The sequence below is a fragment of the Astatotilapia calliptera genome, chromosome 8 (genome assembly GCF_964374335.1).
Source record: "Astatotilapia calliptera chromosome 8, fAstCal68.1, whole genome shotgun sequence".
NCBI classification, from domain to species: domain Eukaryota; kingdom Metazoa; phylum Chordata; class Actinopteri; order Cichliformes; family Cichlidae; genus Astatotilapia; species Astatotilapia calliptera.
In genome coordinates this window covers 17,981,528-18,008,195 of record NC_137429.1, presented here as the reverse complement: position 1 = coordinate 18,008,195, position 26,668 = coordinate 17,981,528, and the positions used below count along the sequence as shown (strand labels likewise).

At 41.6% G+C, this 26,668-nt stretch overlaps 1 protein-coding gene across 2 annotated transcripts in view; it reads right to left on the bottom strand.

Annotated features, from left to right (window-relative positions):
- Nucleotides 1-26,668, bottom strand: part of ankfn1b (ankyrin repeat and fibronectin type III domain containing 1b) — a 152,505-nt gene that overhangs the window by 100,438 nt on the left and 25,399 nt on the right. Inside the window, exons 3-4 of one of the 2 annotated variants that reach the window (XM_026178722.2) lie at nucleotides 17,335-17,516; nucleotides 10,777-11,006 (exon numbers count right to left, since the gene is read on the bottom strand). In XM_026178722.2, the coding sequence (XP_026034507.1) occupies nucleotides 10,777-11,006; nucleotides 17,335-17,516 (412 nt within the window). Of the gene's footprint in view, nucleotides 1-10,776; nucleotides 11,007-11,306; nucleotides 11,488-17,334; nucleotides 17,517-26,668 lie in introns of those variants that run through there. The other variant, XM_026178725.2, reaches the window with a different exon arrangement.

Sequence of the window (26,668 nt, the reverse complement as noted above, 5' to 3'; positions counted from 1 at the left end):
CAGCAGCAAATCTCTTATACGCTGATTTCATGGTCCTCACATGACCTGCTCAAACAGTACCCAAATAGTACAGGCTCTTAATGCCCAAAGCATATGAAGAGTACTGACTGACTTTTGAGAATAATCTAGAAAGACAAGGCAGAGACCCGGTCGACATCAAAACAGGTATCCTCGATTGATGCTTTACTGAACAAAGCCTCCAAAGCTGGGTGGAGTGCGCTCAGATGGCTCCAGGGGGTCTAAGTCTGCAAGCTCGCAGGCATGTGAAATGCCTTTACACAGCCAGTGTGTGGGCCTCTGTTTGGAAAAGGGTTTGCCAAGAGCCCCATCACCATAACAGATGAACAGCTGCTGAGAGGCTTTTCCATATAGCCCTGTGAGAACACACGCCGCCCCCCCCCCCCCAAAAAAAAAAAAACCTGATGCAATTTCTCTTCTCGCTCTGAATGGAAAAGGTATTGAACGAGAGGGCACGACTGCAGAACTACTCGTATCCTGCAGTAATAATAAACAACTTGGGTGGGAGCGGGCATAATCTCTTGAATTATGTTTTACCATCCAGTAAGCACGGCTACACGTTCGGGGAGTCAGAAAATGTTTAAATGTCAAGCTGAGTGAGGGGGAAATCCAAAAAACTTCCCAGAACGCAGTGTCCATGGTTATAATATTTTACACAACGTAAGCATGGAAGTGTTAGAATAAAAATATACAGAGCATACGGTATTTAATGCTGTGCATGGTAGGCTAAGGGGGATTTTAAGGGGAAAATCTCTCAGTGTAAAATGTTTAAGGAGAACATAATCAAGTGGTAGTAAGTCGGGAGGTGTTCAAGACCACACCCCATTCCCTGCATCCAGGTCATTGATACCTACTGGCAACTGGAGAGTCAGGCCACAGGTTAACCTGATGCAGAGTTAAAGGCTGGGCAACATCACGCCACCATCCTGCTGTAGGGCTGCGGGAGGTTGGGGATTAAGGAAAGACACAAACTTCAGTGTCTGTTTCTGCAGCGGTGAAGGCCGGGGAAAACAGAACAAGAGATTTCAAATCTGGTAAGCACAATGCCTAAAATACAGCCAGTGGTTAGGATGTTTGATAGCTTAGAGGGTTTAAATAGGCGCATGGGAGAAAGGAAGGGAAAAAAATGGGGGGGGGGGGGGGGGGGGGACAAAGGAGATTATCATACATCATCATTAGTGAACTACAGACTCCACAGTAATCCGCTGCAAGAGCTCCGATGTCAATAAGGAACCGAAATCCCGGGTCTGAGTGCAAAAAGAACCAAAGAGAGATGGAGATGGGGATGAGAGAGGTTCTTTACACAGGTATTTCACCAAAAAGAAGTCCGGCATATTCAAATAACAGGATGTTTTTTGCTTATGTTTGTAGGTAAAACAGCCATACTGTGGTTCTGATCTTTGGCCATGCTCAAGTGCATGAAAGTGGATGGAAAGAGCAACAGTTGATGCTGTAAAGAGGAGGGTATGCCTGAAAATGGGGATGAATTATATGTGTAGACGTGAGTGTGCACGGGCATCTGAGTAATAGCGTATGAGTGTGTACCAAAATAAAAAGCCAAGTGTAACCAAGCAGACTACGAATGTTCCAGACTCCAGCCACTAATGCAGGTAATTAAAAATGATGTGTTGAAATCAGTTTACATTAAGAGACACTCCACAAAACCCATTTTGCTGCGGCTGCCGTTGTTTGTTTGCAGTCATTAATCGTTTTACTGCTTTAACCCGTCCCACATCTGCATTGCGGGGGAGAGTGACAGGAAAGACGGAGGGTGAGAGAGGCTCGCCGTGCAAGCACAAGCTCATGAGCCAGACAGTCGCTTTGTGGGGCTCGGCTCGGTGAGACACCGGTAAGCGCCCCCGATTGTCAAATCGGCGCTCAGCGCGGGAATGCTGAGCACACAAAAACAGCACTGTTTCATTGACACAAAGTGGCCAAGAGCTTGGCTTCTCCTTCCCCCTTTCTGCCTGCTGCTGTGCATTCCAATAAAAGTCTCCATAGATAATGAATGCTAGTAGACTGTCCGCAGCCAAAGCTTGGCTCCGATGGCAGTCCACTGTGGTGTCTGTGTGTTAGTCATCTCAGGATGAATGAGTCACCAGAGAGAAACCTCAAGCACCACCCAGGTAACAGTTCAGTCACACAGGCAGTGAACACAGCAGCGAGATGAAGGAGAGACAGCCTGTCAGGCAGGAACTCTATTCTGTGGGATCGTGATGCCACCTTGTGGTCTCCAGAAGAATGAACACAGAAGGCAGACGCACAGAGACACAAACATTGGGGAATGTTATCAATGAGACTAGTATTAAATAGAGCAGTGTGCAAAAACTGTTGAGCTACACCTTGTTTCTGTATATTCTGCAAGGAAAATGGGAAATAGGTGCACTGATTTATTAAAACGTGCAAATTTACACTGTATGCACACAGTATATAAGGCAAAAATAATTCAAACATGCTTGAACATCAATATTTGGTATGACCACCTTTATTATTACAGAGCCTAAAATCTCTTATGTAACATTTTTTGTCATTTCTTTAAGTAGTCTTCAGGAATAGGTCTCCAGGCTTCTTGAAGGACATTCAAAGCTCTTGTTTGAATGTCGACTGGCTTTTGTTTTGTTCTCTGTCAAGATGATCCCACACTGCTTCAGTAAGGTGTGCGTCCAGGCTCTGGGGAGGCCAATCCATGACTGACAGTGCTACATTGTGTGTTTGGGATCATTGTCGTGCTGAAAAATGACACCAGTGCCAATCAGATGCTTTCCAGACTGTATTCCATGGTGAATCAAATCTAATGACACTTTTCTGTGTTCATAATTCCATCGATTTTGAGAGGATTCCCAAAATCACAGACCCCAAACCATGACAGAGCCTCCTTACACACAGCTATAGATGCTCACTGTTATACCTCTCTCCTCACATACCTCTGTACATACTGAGGATATGTAATTTGGCATACGTGGGGGACACACACAGTGTTTTCGGATCACTCTATGGCAATCCCTTTGTTGGTGTAAAAATGACTGTTTTATGCCTGTTAAGCTGTAATATCTTTGGCATTTTTCCTAGGGTTTCCCAGCAACAAAGTTCCTAAAGATATCATTTTAAATTGTTTCTTTGATAAGTTGTCTGTCATGTGCAGACACGGCACTGATCCTTGAGTTAGGTGGGTTTTTTATGTTTGAATGAGGTCAGATGTTGAGTTGCTTCAAAAAGTTTTCAAAAATCATTGTCAGGTAAAAGCTTCAGAAAGTCTGGAGGACTATTGATCAAGATCGCTGAAACAGACTGACTGGTTTCTTGGAAGCAAAATATAAAGACATGATGGGTGGCTTTATATTTGACGGTACGACACCCCTGGTACTCCAGTGTGCACTTAATGATTTGAGTAAAATATATTTTTGTAGTAAGATGTAGTAACCTTGAGCTGAGTAGATAGAGAGTCAGTCAGAATGAGAGAAAACAGCAAAGGACTGGAGATCCTTTAAATAATCTTTAAAGAGACAAGACAAGCTCTCGTGTGCTTTACAGCTAGTTGATACAAGATAAACTTGAAGAGAGCACCAAAGACCGGAGAATAAGATGAAAGGGCATCTCATGATAGATCTTACAGTGATCTCAAAGTGAAAGAAAAGTGAAGGTGTTTTCACCCAGCACTTCATCTTTTCGTGCCCTCATCGTTATACAGCTGGTTGAGTTTTCATATTGGCAATTTGGGATCAAGAGCAGGCTAATCATGAAGAAAAATCCTCACTGCACCAGAATCTCTGATCAAAGACAGCAGAGTATGAAATCGTGGCCTAAACCACGATAACAGAACTAAGCCTGCAAAATGTGATGAAAAACCTCCCAACAAGCAAACACGACAAACCATTCTGGATGCGCAGAAGCTGGATTATCTAACGTATATGTAACAATAATTACTGGTGCACATAGAGCTGCAGTTTGCTATAGAGGCAGGCATAAAAAAATTGTTCAGCCATTTGGCAATCATTTTTCAGGGGGTGATTTACCAAGTTACAAGTTCCTGGGGTCCAAATTAAAACTATACATCAAGACAGTTTAAAACAGTATTAACATTACTCGGGACAACAATGACGATCAGCACTGAGTTAAGTTCCACAGGTGCTGCTTTAGTGAACCTGTGTGATTTTATCTGTTTATCAGAGGGCCTGACCTCTGCACACAGCAGTTTATAATAATTGTTTATGAATATTAGAGCAAAACAGGGCAAAAAAAGAAAAATGAGAATTAGCTCCCATAACCACTTCTTCCTCTGCCTCCATGTTGGCCACACCGTCAGACTAATTACCCCAGTAATCACTGTGTTAACATTATAAAGGGCCTTGAGGCTGCACTCCTCTATCCTATTTCAACTGAAGTTAGTCAGCCAGAGGAAATTATGAAGCTCTCAAAGTGCTGCTGCTGTCCTTTTTAACTCCGTCATCTCTGGCTTTAGGTGATGTTGGCACAGTGAATACAAAAATATGACATTATTGCAATCATGCTCACAACATGACTTCCCAGGCTGAGACCCTTACCTACTTTTGTACTGGGTTTTACCCATTACCAGTGATCTATCATTGTGAAATGCCTGGCCCATGCCTAAACCAATGTTCAGAAAACAATTTTGTCAGTGTCTGAAGCCTAATCTGGGGTTTTTATTTTGTTTTTGCTGTTATTTATTCCTCCTTTTGTGCCAGAGAACAAAGAAATCTCATCCTACATATTTATGAATCTGGATCCCAGATATAAAGACAGCAAAACAGACGGGACACGGATAAACATTGGCCTCTGCCACCGGTGAATGCCAGCTTGTTTGCCAACAGGCCAGTGGCAATTAACAAGGGGATTACACACTGCTCTATGAATTAACAATTAACAAAGCTGAGTATCTATGTTATCCTGGCAACTTCATGTGGTACCAGAACATGAAAAAATCCCATGCAGACAATTTGTCGAATCATTACCATAATGATTCGACAAATTGTCTGCATGATTTGTTTTCTTCAATGTGACCTTGAAGAAAACGGTGATGCACTGATTTCTTCAAGGTCACATCTTACCTCTTGTTTAACTCTGGCCTATCATAACGCTGCTGATTTTTCTCATATATAGCGATGGATTCTCTTAAAGTAGCTCTTAAATCTAAGCTAAACAGCAGGTACACAACTCTGGCCCCACCTGCTGTTCAAACCTTCTGTTTGCACAGGGCAGCAAATCAGAAAAAAGTTGCCCAAAACGGAGGGTGGCTTTAATCTAGAGGCCCTAAAACGGCTTGTTTCACACAGAAATGTGGGGCTACATCAATGCCCAGTCAGAAAAACAATGACCCATGAATAATGCAAAGCTGCTTTAACAGAGTCCAAAGAATACAAATAAGGAGCTGGAAATGAGCAGAACTGGTCCACTTTAAGCGCTGAAAGCCTGACTGATAAAACACTTTATGTAATAAAGTAAAAACAATAAAGAATCAATTAAAGGCTTGAAGAATAAAAGCTGTGAGCTCTGAGGCTGAGTAGCCACAAACAGACAAACAAAAACACACAGTGTTGCCCCTCAGCCTCCTAGCAGACGCTTCTGTGCTATGAATTTGAATTTGAGGTGACAACTTTCTTAAGTTAGATTTTCAGAAACCTTGCCCTAACCCTACCTGCACGTATGGTATGAATTTGAAAATCCTACCTCACTTGCTTCTCAAGTTCTTGTGTTCAAAAACGTGGGTTTTTAGGCCGCCGCCTGCCTGCCCACAAACCTAGCAGGTGGACAACAACATCAGCCTTTTTTACAGCTGAGGGGTAAACACTCTAGGTAGTTATTAAAACAAAACTAGCCCTAAAATAAAGTCAATTCTGGGATTCTCAGGAAATTGTTACCAACAATAGGTGCTCATTCTTGCCCTCTAGTGGACAAGAATCCCACAGACCTACGTCGAATCAGTAATGAGAAAAAAAATGCGTTTGCTGGATTTACGGCTAACAAAAGCATCCAGTGTGATCTATTTTGAGATCACTGAGGTACACAAGCCATCTTAGGATACATCAGATGGTGGCTTAGCAATGAAAACAAATGGAAAGCTCCATGAGCCACGTGAAAAGAACACAGTCCATCCAAACAGGGTTTTATCTTTTTTGTCTGTAGCGTAAATTTGTCTCAGACAGATGGGGAATAAACTAAACGGCTGTCGAGCACGGAGAGTTTCAAACTGTGAAGATGCTTCTGTCCTCGCTTGCTAATTCCAAACACAACTAGGAAGGCTCATTCTTATTATGAACACAATATATTCTGTGTTCTCGGATTCACCAATCACCACAAGTGTTTTGTGAGCAGACGGTCAGTCAGGGTATACACCAAGAGTAGAATAAATGTAAATCAGCTGCTTCGTAGACCCCCCGCACTCACCACCTCAGCTCAATGCTTTTCGTTCGAGGTGTAAACAGGCTGACTTACAAATAGATAAAGTGGCGAAGCAGACGTCACAGAAACACTTGTGGTCTTCATCTAAGCCTCGCCAGTGGCCTTTAAATGTCTGATTTTTCAGAGTATTTCTCATGTGTGTTAAGTGTGTTTTTATGAGCTATTATGTGCGAGCACACTCTGTGCCCGTTTCCTGATAACATAAAAGAGCATAGCCGCAGGCGGCGATATCAAGTTTCTCAAACCAATCCAGGCGACCCAGAGCCTTTGACCAAAGCAGCATGCTGAATATAATTCGCCTTATTCAACAGTCTAGATACCACTGAGATTCCTGCCAGTACAGTATCAGGACTCCTGCCACCATGCGAGGAGCACATCCACGTACGTGATTTGGTTGAAATCTCTCTTGTGGTGTTTCCTGTGGGTTTCCGGTGAATATGGAAATGATGAAAAACAATTATTTGCGTTCCCTGTGCTTTTTTTGTGTGTAATTTTTAATATATTGCTTTAATAGAGAATCTATGTGAGTCACCAGAGGATGTGTCAGACCAAAGTGCAGCGAATACGCACGAACATCCCATTATGTAGTTACAGCCATTCAATCAACAGAAATGATACGATCTGTACTTTGATTATGTGGTTAGTCAGCCTCTTAGCTTGCTGTCAGTAGGCTTTGAGTGCATTTGCACGTCAGCCACACATTTAAATAAATAAAGGACACACAGGCACATACATGCATACATATTTACACTGCATAGGCAGCATGTCAAGAGATGAAATTACAGCAGATAGAAACAATAACTGTTGAAAGGCACACTGCTGTCAGTGGAGAAAATGATCCTTCCTGCAAATACAATTTGCAATCCCTTTGTAATATTACAGTAATATTACTCTTGTACACTGCAAACAGTCCAACTACATCATCTGTGGTTTGCATATGGCTTAAACAGGCTTAAAATGTGTTTTTCTACACAAAACCACAAAAACTGTGCAGCTGTTACCTAATGTACACAGCCTTATGTACTGACATAAGGTAAAAAAAATTCAATTTTTCTAACAGGCTTGAAAGTCAAGGCTGTTTTACCTCTTTCATGACCTCCTACAAACATTTTGACCCATCACTCCATAAGACCTGAGTTTCATCCCAGTTCTTGTGTAATTTTGCGTACCTCCGCCTTTTCTCCCTCTTGACAGCCACTCTTCCACTGAGAACATTTCTGATGACGCTTCAGGGCAACAGCTAATAGCTCTTTGGCAAACACCTATTGAGTGCTAACATACTATTTTATACCTCTCTTACTGTGGTATTTTTCATAAATTCAGTTAATGAAATGGGAAAAAATCTTGTGTTTTGCAACAAGTTTCTTAATACATAATACTCATATACTCATATTTGCAAATTATGGTAGACTGAATCATTCATCACTGTAAAGTCAGATTACTCATGATTTAGCTGGTCACTCTCCCCCGGGCTCTCTCAGCAGAGTGTCTGCAAAGAAGTGGAGAGAGCTGCATCTGTGCAGCTTTGCTCCTCCAACTTTGCCACATAGCATGCTGTAAGAAAGGTGACAGCTAACTGAGGGCGTTATACAACTGTGGGAAACTCTGGATTTTATATATGCAGAACTGCAGAGTTTCTTGACTGTGTAGCTCAACAAGTAAAAGTTGACAAAAGTGCGAGGTGTTTTCGGTATCCCGGTGAGCGAGACACATTTTCACTCACACGTGTACAGCTTGTAACAATATAAAGAAAGGTCAATAAGGGTCGTAAAAGCCACGAGCTGCTTCTGTTCTGGGTAGAGCACGTGATTAGTGGTGTTTCAGTCTAAAATACAAAACAGCTTCACCGTGACAGTTGTTGCTGAACAGATAGCACTGCCTGTTGACCTGAAGACCCTGAAGATAGGCCCTCACAGAGTGTGACAGTTTAAAGGGAGATGGCATTGATATCGTTACAACAGGTAATTAACTCGGACCATAATGTAGAGTTTGGCAGCCTTACAAACACGGGTTACTTTCTCTCCTTCTGTTCTCTTACTCCTACCTGAAAAGCTTTAGTCTTTTCTTTTTTGTTACAATAACTACAATTCCATATTTAGTCCAAAGAATGAAAAACACTGAAACATTTTTCCTTTAAACACCTAATCCGCCTCCATTAGTATCTCCGAAAGATACTGTAGATTACTTCTAACATGCGTGCCAGCAGGCAGGCCTTCTGCAGTGTGGGCCGACTTGCGCTAATATTAAGGCATTGTTTCTCTGCTGTGTCACAGTCAACCTCCATAGCACAACACTAAATACTGCAGCACAACAGTTGTTTGCATGAGGCAGCAGGCTGAGGCGTAGTTGTTTTTGTCACGGCAATTTTCGCGTCGCTCTGGAGAGCATACAAGTGTTGAGCAACAACACGGCTCTGAATGTTTTATCTGTGCATCCGCAAACGAAAAAGAAAAGACTGAGTGATACAGAGAGAAGACAACATATTTAAAGCAGGTATGATGCAGTAGTAAAGTACATTTGACATTTCCTCAATTACAGTGTACTAGAAGACAATACAATGTGAACTCTCACCCCAAAACACCCGCGGCAGGTCATCAGATCCAGTGCTGTTCCCATTTCTAGTAAAGATGGCCAACTGTTTAAATGTGATGGAAGTTAATAAAATGAACTTCTTCCCTTCTATTTTCAGCCCGACTATTGTGACCACGAACTGATCTGACACCAAACTGTTGATTGGCTCAAGTGTATGAAAGGAAAATAAAAAATGGCTAATCCCATTTAAAGTTCAGTTAAGTATATTCTTGTGATCCACATCCAGCAGTATGCCAGAGAAAAAACACCCCACACACACCTTAAATTCTCCCACTGAGCTATCCACTAACCTGTCCTGGTCTCCTGTTGCGCCTGTGACACCCGAGAATCAATTACAACGCTTCGGCTGGTAATGAGGTCTCCAATTACCTGATCCACAGGCTAACGGACAATATACAGGTCTTTAATCTTTCATGCGCCTTCAACAAGCCCGCTGCACTCGTCTGGCAGCATTTCCCCCCAAAGATCTGACGCAACCAACACTGTTACATGCAGCTTACGGAATTAAGCTCAAATCAAAACATCATTTTAAGCAGCAAGTGGGGTAATTATACTTTACTAATTAGATAAAATGAAAAGGACCAGGGACCAGTAATTTTGGAAGCTTGAAATTAGCCAGCAGCTTTGGGTTTCCTAAGCTGACCACTTGATGGATGTCATTTTAATTGCCAAAGCTCCAAAACTGGAGTAGCTACAGTCCTACAGTCCTCCCTATATATATATATATATAAAATAGACTTTATTTATTTTTACCTATTGTTTCAACTTTAACAGAATAAACTTGAGTATATATGCAAGACTAAAGTAAAATAGGTAGCATGTCAGCTAAATTCATTGTGTTTTTTGCGGTATTGTTTCCATTTTTTAGCTGCACTGTGGTGCAGTAGTTAGCACTGTTGCCCCTTTCTGTTTACATTTTGCATGTTCTCTGCAAGTGCTTGGCTTCTTCCAAAACTCATGCAATTAAAGGGGTTAGGTTAATTCTTAATTGCCTATAGGTGTGAATGTGAGTGTGAATAGTTGTCTGTCTCCCTGTGTTGGACCTGTGACAGACTGGTGACCTGTCCAGGGCGTACCTCGCTTCTCACCCTAAAGTAGCTGGGTTAGGCCCCAGCCCGCCTGTGACCCTGAATCGGATAAGCAGAAGAGAACGGATGGATGGATGGATGGATGGATTTTGCACCATTTTGCACCTTATGCTGTATTCTCAGGACTGTCAGCCCTAGATTTTTTCCTTGCACTCTCCTCTTTATCAGCTTTGATCACCATAGTTTCTCTTGCTCATTATCTTTCATGTATCAGGACAACAAAGCTTTAAAGCGATAACTTGTTTTTTGGGGGTTGTTTTTATCATCACATGTTAACAGTCGCCTTCCCTCAGGGTGACGAGCAGGATTTATTTGGTAAAGTTGAAAATAGCCACAGAGTCACAAGCACACAGCTGTATAAATTAATTAAAGATAAGGAAAGAGCGAGTGGGACGAGCTGTCTTCATTTGGGAGCTGCTGTGAATGTCTGCATGAAGCTGCACTCACAGCAAGTGAGAAAACTTAAGTCATGCTCTGCAGAACGGCCATATGTTCTGTGGCCGGAAAAACCTTTAATCCTAAGTGCCTATTTAAATGAGCCGGCTTTGAGATGTGTGAAAAAAGGGGATGAAGGAAACAACGCCATGATGATACAGGATTTAGCTGGACACGGCTGGGTGGGACCAAATCAAATAACAGGAAGTGAAGGAATCAAACTTACAAACTTCCTCTTTAGCTTTCCCTTCCCACGGTTCTGTTTGCCCTCGACCGCAGTCACTGCGCCAAAGTCGGAGCCCATGTCTAGGTGCTCATCGGCTGACATGCTCTTGCGCAGGTAAGCAGCCCGCGCCCGGAAATGGGAGAACGGCGACTGGGAGCGTGGACGGGCCTCGGTGCAGCCGCTAGTCTCATTGTCACCTTCCATGTCATCCTCCAAACGCCAAAGCTCCCCTGGATGAAAACAAAAAGACAAATTGAAAGACAAATTGTCTTTAATTTGTCTTAACTGAAGACAAATAAAGACATCACAGTGGCATTACATGAAGGCAACAATAAGAAGAAAGGAGAAGAAGGGAGAAAAAAGACAGGAGAATAAATGAGAGCAGGACCGACTGGACCGTGCGCAATTACTGGAAACTCACTCTACAAATTCTGAGCTATCATCCCTGATTGCTTCCATAAAACATTTCCAGAAAGTAATTTAGCTTCCTTTATAGGTAAAATACTTTATAACCGCAGCATTATTCTCACCATGCCTCCTGAACAGCGTGATTATGATTTCATATGCTGGACAGAGAGGGCGTTTTTCTCCAAAGCGCTGACATGATGTCTGAGTTCTCACAGTCACACCACAGAGATGGATGAGTGCTGTCAGAAACTGCCTCAGCTCCACTAATCAGAGACAACTTCCATCGCTCTGCATTTGACGGACGTCAGACGTCTTGTCGCATCCCGTCTGCGGCATCTGACTAACGGCATTCAAAAAAAACACGCAGCCATATGCTGAGTAAGCAAAATCAGCCGTCTTCATCAAGGTATTAACAACGACAGCAGTGAAACGTGCTCATGATTCAAATATCATCTCAAATTATAGTAGGAAAATGAGCACACAGTGTACTTCCCAGCCCCCAATGAATCACTGTATAAGGTTAAGAAGGTCAAAGTCGCAGACATTTCTCTGCTGTAAATACTTTTATTAAAACATCAGATAATTGAGTGCAGTCAGGACCACTGGAGTCAAAACCAGAAAAATATATAAAAACTGGTATTTATATGTTTTTCAGTCTATTTGGCTGTAATGCATTTATATGGCTCTGTTCTGGAGAGCCTCCCCGCTCTTCCAAGTGCACCTCTCCTCACATCCATGTGCATATGTGGAAAGCTGGAAAGGTGCAGAGAGCAGCAACAAGAGCCCATCAGAGAACCAAACAGGTATTAATGACGACAGACATGACAGAGCAGAGAGGCTGCAGTGCAAAAACTCCCTTTTTCAGACAGGAGCATTTCTAAATCTGTTTATGTGATATCGTTACCTCATATTACACCATTTCACTCTTTAGTTGGGTTTCTTTAATGCAAATTTTAGTGATTTTCTTTACTGCAGGATTGTGTCGTATGATTGCATTTGGTTTTTACTGTTTCTTTTATTATTTATGTGGATCATTTCTTGAGAGCCTGTCTGTAAACCAAAAGTTTATCAGCAGGGACGATAAATAAAGAAATGAGAAATGAGGTGGAAAGCCACTAAAATCTTTTATATAGGCTTTCCTGTCAGGTTCATTAAGTTACAGTCCAGTATATTTATTTTAAAGAAAAATATATTAGTTATATGCATTAAATGGGCTACATTTATATTCACACTTTATTAGGTACACCTTACTAATACCAGGCTGGATCTCCTCTTGTCTTCAGAACTGCTGTCAACAAGATGCTGGAAACATCCTTTTTAATTGGCTCCTTGGGGATAAAGTGTTTTTGAATTTGAATGTCCTCAGACATGATGGCATCACACAGTTGCTGCAGATTTGTTAAATGCACTTCCACAATGGGAATCTCCTGTTCCTCCACATCCCAAAGGTGCTCAACTGGATTGAGATTTGGTGGATGTGGAGGTCATTTGAGTACAGTCAACTCAGCAGAAGTCCACACCAGGTGGTCTTCCACTGCTATACACCATCTGCTTCGAGCTTTAATGCATTGTGAATTCAGAGATGCTCTTCTGCATACCTTGGTTGTAAGTAGTAGGAATCTTTTCAGTTTCTATTGCCTACCTATAAGCTTGACAAAATCTGGTCATTCTCCCCTGACCTCTGGCACCAGTAAGGCATTTTCGAACTGCCTCTCACTGGATATTTTCTCTCTTGTGTGTTGTGTGGGAAACTCCCAGCAAATACTCAAACCAGCACCAATAACCATGCCATGTTACAAGTCACCCAAATCCGCTTTCTTCTCCTTTTAGATGACGTTTGAACCTTAACAAGTCGCCTTGACCATGTCTACATGCCAAATTGCACCGAGCTGCTTGGCTGATTAGTTATTTGCATTAATAAGCAGTTGAACTGATCCACTGAACATTTCTTATTGGTTACACAAATTTATGTAGCACTTAACTGTATAGATACAGTGGCTCCAGTGCAGTGGTTTTTACATTTGCATAACAATTGAAAGATCCCCAGTTTAATCCTGGGAGGATCAAAGAAGAGCACACTGCTTGGACACATGTGGAGATACCTGCTGTGGTGACAGCTTGTGATTAAGCGAGGAGCTGAAAAGTCATTTTTGTGTTATTTATTTATTTTTATTTTTGCTACACACATAGCTCTTTTTCCCCTCACGCCCTGGGGCTCAAACCTCTGGAGGCACCCCGCTCTACCTCCCGAGCCACAGCTGCTGTGATTCATTATTCATTATATCCATTATTAAAAGAGTAAAACTGCAGCTCTTTTGGCAGTGAGTGTTTTGTGTGAGCTTATGAATGAGCTCCAGAGTGTGAAATATAACCTGTGTATCAGTTCCACAGTCTGAGCCGCAGCCAAAGCCGGGCCAAATAATAAAAGCAACAAAATGACTGAGCCTGATCCCTAATACAGGATGTTGCTTAAATCCACAAACCGAATGCAGCTGGATTATTAAACAACTTGGATTTTTAGAAAAAAGTTGTCTGCATACCGAGACATAAACAGAGGTAGAGAGAGAAAGAAAGAGGGAGGCAGCATCATGGTCGATGACAGTGGTCGCTAGGCAACAAGCAGCCACGTGAGACCAAACTCTCTCTCAATTTGATATTTTCAGCAGAGCAGGAGCAGTGGAAGAAAAAAAATAGGCAGAGAGACAGACACCAACACGCCATCAGACCCAGATAATTAGTCTAGATGTAAAAGGACATAAGATGGAAGCACTTGGACTAAATCAACCAATCACTGACAGAGAGCTGAGTTATTAGACGTAGTAAAGGAGAAGATTTATCAGATCAGAGCAGCGAGGGCTCGGGATTCACTCGATGCTACTCGGCCAAAGTGGGTTAGTGATGACATTCACATAGTTCAAACTGCAGCCAAAATAGGACAGAGAAATGTAACGAGAGGGAGGAAAAGGGAAGCAGGGATACTGGAAGTCTCTTTCAGAGACAATGGATTCACTTCTGCCATGTTCACTTTATTCACTTTAGTCATGAATTTTAACAAATAAGCTCTCTTATTGTATTAAATGTAGTTTATTACTGAACCTAAACATCTAAGTAACTTTAATACATTTATTTAAAAAAAACACTTTCATACCACCATAGATGGAAGTGGCGATATTATTCTTTTTTAAAGTTCCAGATTTGTATTCTTAGAGTAGCTTTTACATGATTCACAGATCGAAATAATCCTCACACAGGCCCTCAGTTCACTCTTTCTGAAACAGGACATTTATTCTCCGTCACTTTTCCTATTACGCTACGCTCCATAAAAGGCAATGCTACCAGTGTAGGAAAACCTTAACTCTCTATATATTAAGTCTCCTTCATTTTAATAGTTCACTTATAATATAAATAGTAAAAAACATCAGTAGGTTAAAGCAGACCAGACTGCAAGCAGACCAGCAATGAACTGAAGAAACACCTGTGAGTTAAAGCTCAGGGCACAGCCGAGCAGTCTCACACAGGAGCTGGTGTTAACTAAAGTTGTCGCCTCGCTTTAGTCATCCGCAAAGTGTGCAGATCAGCTGCGTCCTCAGTGAACTAGAAAAGAGAGCACTGGCATGAGTTGTTTTTTTTGGGTTTTTTTACAGTATTTTGATGTGAATTATTTTGAACACAATGTGAATTTCTCATTTTTAATAATCACGGTCAAATCCAGTTTATTGTGACAACACCAGTTTCTTGTATGTAGAAGGTTTTTACAGATGGGTGGGTCTGCCGTACTCGCAACTAAGGCTATGACCATAATAATCATATCAGTTCTTAATGACATCACACAGAGCCAAAAGTAGAAAACAGCCGTCCGATTATTTTAGTATATTCACCTATGGTATCAATTAGAAACTCCTACATTGGCTCGTTCTCGAGTTATCCCATTAAGTTGCAATATATTTGACCTCTCAGGGCCACCGTAGAATAGTCTGTCCTCAACGAAGTGGCGCACAGGAGGTGAGAAGCATGGAAATGCTGATGTTATCACTGACAGAACCTTGTTCAGTATTTTCTTCTACACCATAACAAATATCATTCGCACAGCTTTCTATGAAATATCATGATATCATTTTGAGCCTACATCTCAAATAGTAGGTCCACCTTAACATAAATCAACCTCAGAAAGGTTTACTTTCAGGTTGCTTGATCTTATTATTTATATTTTTCTGTACACATGTATCATGTGAGGTCCCATTCACATTGATAGAAATTTGTACCAGCACTGACTGCAGAGCCGGGAGACAGCGAAAGAAGACAGAAGCCAATCAAGAAAGAGGGGAGGCAAAATAAAGCCCTTGCTGTATCAGCATCTCGTCCCCTCTAAGCCCTCTCACGCACTCTGAAATGCGCCGCTCCACAATGACCTTCACGGTGAAGAGAACGAAAATATCAGATATCTTCTGGATGAGATTTTTTTTTCATTACAATGTGAGCAGCTGTTTTAGCTCATTTCAAAGTTTTTACCGCCTATGTTGCTGCCTGCGTCTCTGCCAATCCAGTGGGACTGAGTGACTTCAAGAGGAACCTATTTTTTTCTTATTTTATTTAGGTCTTCCTCTCTGATGCTGGCTGCGTCTTTTTTGGAGTTACATACTTCTTGCAGTTTCAGGATGAGCTCCTGTGCAGATTTCTCTTGTATTAAACATCACAAGTGAGAATGATAACGTGGTATTTTCCACCTTAATCCAACATTTGAAATGTGCCAAAAGTCATCTCTTCTCTCAGAGCTCCATGCTGTCAAGCTGAGTGACATCAGTCAGCAGTGATAGTGAAAGTGTATGTCTATCAATACGTGTGAATGAGGAGACAAGCGTTAGGATGTCTAGCTCGATGTCTAGCCTTGATCTTTAGCTTTGAGCTCTGGTTTGATGGTGCTTGGCTTGTTCAGGGTTGAAGGGAAGATTAGTTTCCAAATCAGGCACTTTGAAAACGTATCTGAGCTGCTTGAAGAAATTAGAAATGCACTGCCTAAATAGCACAAGCAGAGATTTCATGAGAAATGATTTAAATTGGCCATAATGTTTAGTTTTTGTCTTAACAGATAATCAAAGGTTTGCATTAATTCACTCGCATTAAATCGAAATTTCCCTGATTCATTTCTCTCCTGCCTTCAGTTTCAGGTGTCTGCTATTGTGGTGTTTCTATAGAAGAGCTCTTTTTGATCTATACAAATCAAAGCCCAACTGTGAAGGGCTTTCTTTCACATAAAAATCCCTGCCACCTATAAATGTTTTCATCCTCAAAAAAAGCCCTCATTTGTCTTTAAGATGAAAGCCTTCGCTGTCAGCGGGCTTACACCGTCAGAATTCTCCATGACAGTTTCCCCTCTCCTGGGAGGGAGCGGCGTTTGATTCCTACACAAGAGGAGGAGAGAAGAGAGAAAACAGTGAAAAGATATACACTGTTTTCTCTTGTACATGCAGCTGCTGAGACAGATGGCTGCTGGGCGCTCTCAGCCAAGTGAAGCATAAGACAGGATATCACAGAACCAATGCAGGTGTGGGCATTTGAACAGAAATAAGAAGACTTTAGCTTAAGCTTTTACTGCCCTTTAAACTCTTGTATCGCCGCCACAAGATCATTTTCAAATAACTAACCCTTTGAGTTGCGCTCAGGCCAGAGACTGCCGTTTCATGGTGAAAAATGAAAGACAGAGCAAAGTTCACCAAGAAAAAAAGAGCACTTCTAGGTTAAACCCAAGTGGCAAATTTCATACAGGGTGCCTTTACACTTGCTCAGTATCTGCAAGCTGCTTTGCAACCCACCTCTGCCACACTTCCTCCTTTTCATGCTGTTTCTTACTTTATCCATGCCAAGTATGTTTTGAGCAGGGGTCTTGCTGCTGCTGCTTTCCTCACCTCCATCTTTCCATAGATACACCATAGACAGGTGGATAGGTCCTACCACAGGGTCAATTTTCCCTCAAATTACTGCAGATTGAAATTATAATCACCTTTTTCAAACAAAAGTGGTCATGGCCTGACCACAAAGTGGTTAATTGCATCACTTTGATTCTAACAAGTCGCTTGATATTGTTTCTCCAAACTCTGTTAGCTGAAAAAAAATAAGCTAGCTGTGTGGTGCTAGCTTCCATTCTGTCTTTACCTGCAGGTGGCAAAGTGCAGGCCTTTGAGTGGCTGGTGGCAACTGGAGGATTCTTCATGCGCGGAGGACTCCCGCCAATGAGATCAGAGTGGTGGACCCTGGAGACCGTTGGAGACTGGGGGATGCTGGGGAGGGTACGCGACTTAGCCAGTATGGGTCTCTGTAGCTTCCTTTCCAGCGACCTGCATAGACAGCATAAATGGTCAATTACACGGATCGTTACAATACCACAGCCAAATCCAACATCAGCACTAACACTGACTCAGGCACATACTGGTAGACAAATACAACTTACTGTTAATGAGCAACGAAAGCATCTTTGCCAATCAATAGCTAAATTGCTTCCACCTCAGTATAATCAACCCGAAGGTCATTTGGAACACTAGAACAGTAGATCGATAGTGGACTGAACACTGTCCAATGGGACGCAAATCAATGGCTACAATCACAAGATCGGCTTAACAAATTGGTGACAAGCACACATCCAGGCTTACTTGTGTCTTTTTTATGTTAATATTTTCTCACAGGAGACTGCGTTCCTTGTGCTCTCACAGCCGTGCTGCGTTAGACTGCAACAGATGACTGATATTACATACAAATCCTCTCTGAAACATTTGTGTCTCATTTATAATAGAGACTAAGAATCTGAAAACAACAAACTCGGTACTGACTCAGTGCATTGAGTCCACCTCCAACGCCACTTCCGATCAGATTGATGTGCTGAGATTTAATGAAACGTGGCCGGCATAGCAGACATCAGCCTGGTGGAGCTGGAAGACATCTGACCTCCAGACTTTAGCGTGACAAGCCTGGGTACTAAACACATGATCCCCAGCTGAAAATGAGTTGAAGACATGCAAGCTGAATTCTCAGAGGCTGATTTTTCCTGAAAGCTTCAGGGGAAAGTTTTTATCTGTGATTAAATGTGTGTTTTGTTTTAATATATACACAAATGTATATATATATTATCTCATATCATATAATATGAGATAACTGTTTCATTTTGAGCATTTTGAAGATGAAACAAGACAACCACTTGCAGATTTGGACAACAAAACAAGCTGTTAAATTTCATAAGCCGGCATAATGGTGTGTCATTACACCAGCATATGCCTTAGAGAGCAAGTGTGCCTGCATGCAAATTTCAAACCTCTCTGTCTTTTTGGGTGTTTTTCATTTTTCCTCTCTCATTTGCCGTCTAGTCCTGTTTGTTTCATTGTGATTTGTCAGCCCTGCAACCCAGATTACGTTCCAAAAACTAACAACAGTTCCACATTTTATTATGTGGAACTGTTGTTGACAATTAGAATTGCAGTTTTGCAATTATTTATAAGGTCTGAGGCAGAAATTAACTTTACTAATTTGCTGGGAAATAAACACGAGAGTTAAATGTTGCAGTACTGTGCAAAAGTCTCGAGTGACTCCTCATCCTTTTGTATTTTGCTCCCAAAGAGCCAGACTTTTATTGTCATTGTTTAAGAGTTCTTGAGCCATAGTTCTCCAGGCCTTGTACCTGACCATTTTCAGAGGAATCTATTTTTGTTTGCTAATACTTGCCTATGAATAATTCAAACATTAATAAGGCACCTAACTCAAGGGCTGAGCCAATGTTGTGTCTACACATAACAGACACCTTGGCAAAAAAAACAAAAAAACATTTAAAAATATATCTTCAGGCACTTTGTTACTAGCAGCCTGTGCAAAAACACATTATTTATTCCCATTCTTTAGTTGAATCTATGAAAAGATATGAAAAGAAAAGTCACAGTTTGGCAGGTATTAAATATTTTTGCACCAACAAGGATATCAAATTGCCATATTTCAGTATGCTGCGCACTGTGTCCTCAAAACAACTGAAGAAACCGAAACCATGCAATACCATCTGAAAAGCATCTGATTCACAAAAACTTTTTTCAGCATGGCAGCAATCCAAAACACACTGACAATACAATAAAAGCATATCTGCTTAGAAAAACACAATGCAACACAATCAGTCACGGCCTCCCCAGACCCCAAACTCATCATTATTGAAGAAGAGCTTGCAATGTCCTTCCTGAAGACTACTTAAAGAGATGACAAGAAAGCTTTCCTAATAGGGTTCAGTGTTTAGAAATGAAGGTGGTCATACCAAATATCGACTCTCAAGCTCAACAGAATTGTACAAACTCTGTGTTTGGCTTATATACACTCTGTATGTTTGCACTTTTTAGTGAATCGCTGCACCTATTTCTCATCTCCACAGTAAAATCTAAAGAAATGAAGAGTGACTTTTGCAGATGACTGCAGATCATTTACTAAGCATGAATGATGACTCGACCGTCTTGAGTTCTTGGCAGGCAACCTTATGGTGATTACAGGACTGCCCATATGAGCTAATGTAAACATCTTGTTTGTAAGTGTTCCCATTCAAAAGATTCAAAAACATGTACTCTACAGATAAATCTGCCTGTTACCACCAGAGCAGGTAGAGTAAGGTAAGAGCTCTTAAAGGGCTGGAAAAAGCAGAGGCTTGTGCAGCATGTACGCATTAATCACAGTCTAGATTCATTCAGCAGACATCAACCAAGGCCTCAATAAACTAAATAGGTTGAGTGAACCACACAATAAAAACGAGAATGAAATTCTGTATTCTGTATAACAAAATTCTATAACCTCTTCAAATGTTTCAGAGAAGCTCACAGCCACTGATTCAAATCATATACCATCTTATTCCATTAAATTTATGTTGTCTCCACTGTGCTGCTGTTTATGTCGTGCTGTTTTTCTGCTTCATGAGACATTTATTTTTATGTATCATAATGTGTTTCTAACTGTTATGCTCAGCAGAACAGGAGCCTGCTGTAAACCACTTTAAATTGAGTCAGGCCAGTTAAACATGACTTATTTAATGTAATAAATGGAATGATTGAAGGGATAAAAACGCCTGGGCGGACTAAGTGACAAACAGAAGCATCGTGTGTACCATTTTGTGTACATTACCGAAGGATGGGCATTAACTTGTTCATCACAGAATGATTTGCCATCGGCAATCATTCACTGTGGGCTGGCTGAAGCAAATTAATCACTGTATACTCCCATTACTGTATAGTAAAGTTGCCCGTTTAATCCAATTAAACATTTCCTGTGCCGATTTGACACACAAGCAGCTGTAACTGGTAACTGTCTGCCAGGCTTCACTTCCACTAATTCGACTCTACCTCTCGACAGTGTTTGAGGGGCTGGTGCATCTTGGAGCGTTGTTATGCAATTATCAGGCAAACAACATGGTCTGCCGTGAGGTTACTTGTACTAAGAGATTGTCCAAGAAGTCGATGTGCTCTAGTTTCAAGGAGTATTTTATTTGCATGCAATTAACAGGTATCTGTGTTCCTGACAAGCACACATACTGTCATGGTCCTGGGCCATGTTGGCCTAGTATTCTTAGTTTTTGTGTGTTTTGTATTTTGTTCCCTATTTATGCCTTGGTTCCTAGGTTATTTAGTTAAGATGTTCCTTATTTGGTTACCTCCTGTGTGCCCCTGTGTATCTGTGAGCCCTCGTCTCTCCTTGTGTTTTATTCCATGTTTTCCCCAGCCCGTTATGTCTGTGTTCTCCCCGTGCTCTCTCTCCTCCTGTCTGAACCTCCGTGTACTTCCTGTTTTACTTTGACAGTCTCTCGTCATTATGCGTCATGTTGTGTTCACTCCTGCCCTGTCTCGTTATGGTTATCTGTGTCAGCTGTGTTCCCCATGTGTTCCCACTTCCCTCGTTAACCCTCTGTGTATTTATGTCTGCGTCTCCCTCAGTTCGGTGTCGCGTTCTCCCTCATGCTGTGTGTGATTCTCCCTGTGTTTCTTGGTGAGCTTTATATTTAGTTTTTCCCAGTTTAGTTTTGTATTACCCGTGATCTGCCTTTCCAGCAATAAAGCTGTGCTCTCTGAGCTTATTCCCCGTGTCCCCGTGAGTGTGCGTTTGGGTCCTCTCCTGCATGCCACACAGCCGAATCATGACACATACAGTCTATTGATGCAACTTGCTAACCAAGCAGATAGCTTAGAGTTAATCTCATGTCTTATCCAGTTATGTTGATTTCTTGCTCCAAAAATAACAAGATATCAGCAGCTAAAAAGCTTAAAATTATGCTTTTCCAGCTGGACCTCATAAATCAACTGGCCTCATCACTATGGATACATCCATCTTTCTGGTAAATGTATCCTTTTAAAGAACACTTTTTGAGTGTCAATCCCGGGTGTCAAAAAATGTCTCCTATGTGGTCCGAAACAGGGTGAAAGGCTGGTAACCGTGGCGATACAAATTCAGAAAATGAACAAATTTCATCAAATATCATCAATCTGATGTAAGCCAGACATTAAAGCCTTTCTTCTACACACAGGATCATATCTAATCCATTAAAGAGCTTGCCTTTACGAAAGAAGATTATTAGTCATTAATTAATTCATGAGGAAATCCAATGCTGCAGCTTTATTAAGAAGTGCATGCACTCAGCGGTGAATAGGAGTCTTTTTGGTACCAGCATGTTTTTACAAGCCACTTCAGTAAAACTCAAGTGTGCTGTGTTTGAGGGGGGATACTTATGTTCTCTTTTAATTCCCTTCGATCGCTGGCTCAGGATATGCGGCGTAAGCTCGGGGTTTACTCGGCGCTAGGGAGCTATCAGGTAAACCAACAGCGGGTGCAAAGTCAGCACATCTGCAGGTTTGAGAGGCAAAGCGCTGCCGGCAAGGAAACCGAGAGCTAAAAGAAAACACGGGTGGTGAATTTGTGAATGTTTGACACTGACAAACCGCGTGGTGTGTAATACTTTAACGCTGACTACGGTATATACATGTGTGCAGGACTTACACAAATAGAAACTTTGATAGTAATGCAAACTGAAAGCTCTCTTACTCCTCGGCAATCCATACTGACTTGCATGAAAAAGCATCTGCCCGAGGTGCGCGCACACACATCTCTTCTCAGTGAGCATAAGATGAAATAACTCAGAGTCCACGGGTAAACAAACGCACACACATACAACTGCACTGACACACACGTGCGCAAACACAGTTGTTGGCCTCCCACCAGCACATCATGATGATAACACACTGTGCTGAACAGCCGGCCCAGGCCACTCTGACAATTTGGGCTTCACTCATCCAACAAACCTGTTGCTTAGCGACTCTGACTACAAACGGGGGAGACGAGAGATCGCCGGAGAGGCTTATTCTTGCTTCCCAGCAGCAATTTATACTTTCATAAAAACAGCGTCTCGCCCAGGGTTGCGAGCATCAAGTGCACCACGTTTTGTGGGGTGTTTCTTTTTTCTTTTTTTTTTGTCACCGAATTTATTATCGCTTATATTTTAGTCGAGCTTTCTTTGGCAGTGTACATTTGTGCGAGCGCTCTGAGTGAAATAAAATGACACTACAACAAATGGGTGACATTTTTTTTCTTAGAAATAACAGAAGAATGCATGAAGAAGAACATTAATTAAAGATGTGGAGGGGCTCACGAGGAAAAAAGGTCACCATGCAGAGAGATCTTGACCAGGAGTCAAACTTCTGACCTTATGATTGAAAAGCAATGTTTTTATGTGGTGTGGGTGGTTTGTGGGCTACAATGTTACTCCTGGATTGGCATCATCAAGCCTTAACAATTAAACTGATTTTGCAACAGTGTTTGAGAAAGACAGGGACTTGTGGTGAATTTGTGGTTCTGTGGATGTGTCCTTCAGTGTTGGAATTGGTATTGGTCTACAGAGAGCTTAGCATGCGTGCAACCTACACACATGTGCGTTGAACTTTGGTTGAAAAGTGGTCCGGAACAGGAAAGTGGGAGAAGCACAGACGGTGGCTACAGAGGACAGTTTTCATTGTTTTTAGCATTCGGCTTCACTTCAGCTCTCTGTGTGTTAAAAGTGTGTGCAGCGCAACAGCACAAGAAGTTGAAGGACATTGCACCCTTAGCTTCGATGTCCTTCTGAATCGATCATGAGTTAAACCTGCCCTAAAGTACACCTTGCATTTTGAATCTAATGAAGCAGTAATATACAAAATGAGCATCACGTTTTATTCCATAGGATAAGAAACTAACACATGAGACCACACGCTTATGGATAAAGTGTTTCATGAGGTCATAAATCAGGTGATAAGTTGAATCCTTTTCTCACAGATTTATATACAAACAGACTTCATTATGCAACAAGAGGAGCCGCCACCTGCTGGCGATTAGAGCAAGTGCAGGTTCAAGGCACTTCAGCATCGAGGCGTGTAAGCTCTGTCTACTTTTTATAGCCATCCTCTGGTAAAAACAGAATCATGTGTTTGAGTGGTGTTGTGTTTTAAGCACTCACCCGGTTTGTTTTCCTTGTTTTTTTGGGGGTGGAAGGAGCACTTCTCTATATCTTTGAACGCTTGACTTAACATGAAAAGACTGCAAAAAAAGCCTCTGTTCTCTGTCTCAGTGCAGACTAAAATTAGATTTGTTTCTACAAGAACACATTCTGGTACAACAGAAGCACAGCAATTTGTATTAGTGACCTATATTAATTCCAAAAGTAGCACGTGCAGTGCCTTCAGTCCTTTTTGGTAATCTGATATGAAACTGTTGAAGTATTTTTCCATTGAATGCTATGTAAGGGTTCTTCCAGCCTCAGAATGGGTCTCTGGGAGTAAATACACACAGCAGTAAGTCTGATCACCACATGCGCAAAGGCATTTAACAGAAAATGGTGTTTGATTAAAACAAATGTACACTATGCTTAGGTAGATGAAGCGCTAGCTAATAAAAGACATTGGAGGATGGGTTATGAAGACTTTTGAAGAAACATCCTATGCTGGGGATAGAGATGGGGGTTGGCTGTGCTGGTGAATGTAGCTGCGTAGAAAGAACTATCTATGGTGCTGAACTGACTTAAAGCACACTCGCAGAGCACAGCAAGTGCACATCCTCATACTTGTTTACACACGTGCCCACGTTTTCATGCTCCGAACTTCAGTTCCAAACTTTTGCCCTTCTTGTCTTCACATGCTTTCATGAATTTGTCTTCTTAACAATTTTATAGATTTTCGAAAGATTGTAATCCACAGAAATCACAGACCTGTGATGTAAGTGTAGTATTTATTTTATTGTTGAGTTTAAATGTAACTAATTGAGAAGAAATTGGTCAAAAAGAAATAAGAGCAGATTAAGTGACAAGCGGGAGAAAAGGCTATTCTACATTACGTAAAGATGGACATTAACTTGTTCATTACAGACTGACTCACCATTACCCATCATTCACTGTGGACTGACCTTCTTGTCACTATACATTATGCTAATGGTTGTACCTGAGAGGGGCCATGCAGCAGTAAAAGACGACTGAAAATACAGCATGTCTCATGTAGTAAGGAAATTTTGCAGTTAAAGCCTTTAGCACTTTGAAATCATGCTTTTCTTACAAGGGATGTAATCAGAACCAGTACTTCTGATATCTTCAAATACCAAAATTCATTGTTTTTTGTGATTGTGCTGTTTTGTAGTTTTTCCTGTACATACTGAGCCTGCAGATCTTCCCGGACTGACAGCGGCAGTATTGTAGTCTTGTCTAGTCAAGTCTCCATTGGCTAACATATTTAGAATCGCCAACGTTGCATAAATTCTTAAAGCTGTGTTGACACTGGAAATTACGGGGCAACCAGCAACCACAGAAAGCAATGACTTTCAATGACATGAAGCATCTACGGACAACGGGAAATGGGCGGGACCTGAGATAATGTTTTTTCAACTTCCAATTCCGTGTTAACTCACATAGCACAAAGCATTTCCAAGGTACCGCTGTCTGAACACATTCAGCTCCACCTAGACGTTATCACGTGCGCTTCACGTTACCGTAACTCCTCAACCATTTTGAACAAGAGAGAAAATTCAAACGGTTCCTGAAAGATGAGATTACTTCATAACTTTACAGCCAATATTTAAAAAATAAGTCCAGGTGCCATGTATGATACTTGGCTGTTAAAGGGTTAGGGAGTTTATGTTTAAGTACATAGATCACTCTTTTTTTCTTTGCTACTGTGATACTGAATTAGGTATTGAGAGTCACGTAACTCTACTGGCACTGGTAACAGCCACTGAATATCTGCATCTGTGACATGATGATTTCTAATAGTAATATGGACGACTTACGAGGGCTGTGCGACCCGCGCTCATTGTTTTAAACTAGTAAGTAGGCTGGTTTGTTGCTGGACTAGCGGACAGTCTCCATTCTGCCCGCTAGAGAGCCATTCTTGCTGTGCCTCAGGTTTCCATCACTCTCACTCTTCGCTCTCTTCACCTGCTAGGTACATCTTTTGCAGCGGCTCTGGTGTCACAATCAAGCCTTCATTATCCCCGGACATTTTGTACCCAGTACGTTCTGTAATTAGCATTTACTTCGAGTGTCTATCGCCTGTTTGAAAAGGTACATATCTCACTGAACTCTATCAATCACAAAGCTTTTCTAGACAGACAAGTACAGCATGAGCTCTTTGTTAGACAACTGTAATGCTGGAGATTACTGAGGCCAGATTTTCATTCATTCACTGAAAACAGAACATTGTTTGATAGCTGTCCCTGCTGAAGTCACCCTCTTTCTCTGCAACCATTAATAAATAATACATCAATCTCTATTTTTGGCCATTTTATTGCCCTTTCCCCCCCCCTCTTCCCTGCTCCTATTCATTTAAAGGCAAAAGAGACAGCTCCAACTTCAACAAAAAAAGTCTTGTAGCAACTCTGATAGCCTCAAACCCCTCTGGCTCCTCCTTTATACACGACAGTGTACTGAGAGAACAAGCATGAGAGTGGGGCAATACAGAGGGAAAGAGAATGATAAAAGAGGCCGAGCGAGAAAGACTGAAAGTAAGACTGGAAGAGATTGAGGGGCGTAGGAAGCGGGTGGCTTGTGAGAAAGAGACAGTGAGTGGGAGAGACAGAGACAAAGAGACTGTGGGGATGAGAGATACTGGATTTGTAATGGCAGGGAATGTGAGTCTTTTTTTTTTTTAAATACACCAGATGTCCACCCACGTTAACACTTCTCCTGTGAGAACGATACGAGATTTGATGGATATATTTTCAAAGTCTAGAGTAGTGGCACTGGTGGGAGTTTTTCACACTGGGGCTCTGATTTTCATTTTTATGCTGGTTGTATAATTTAACACTGACTCAGACGTAATTTTGGGTTCTTGTTAAGAGCAAGGCAAGGTTGATCATTAGAAGGACAGTCGTGCCGGTAAGCAGAAATAGAAACACAGAGCTCTAAACTTAGCGTCGAAGTTTTCTCGTTTTCTTTCGGGGCATTTAGTTTAACGGTAATCAGAGTGAATAACGTTAC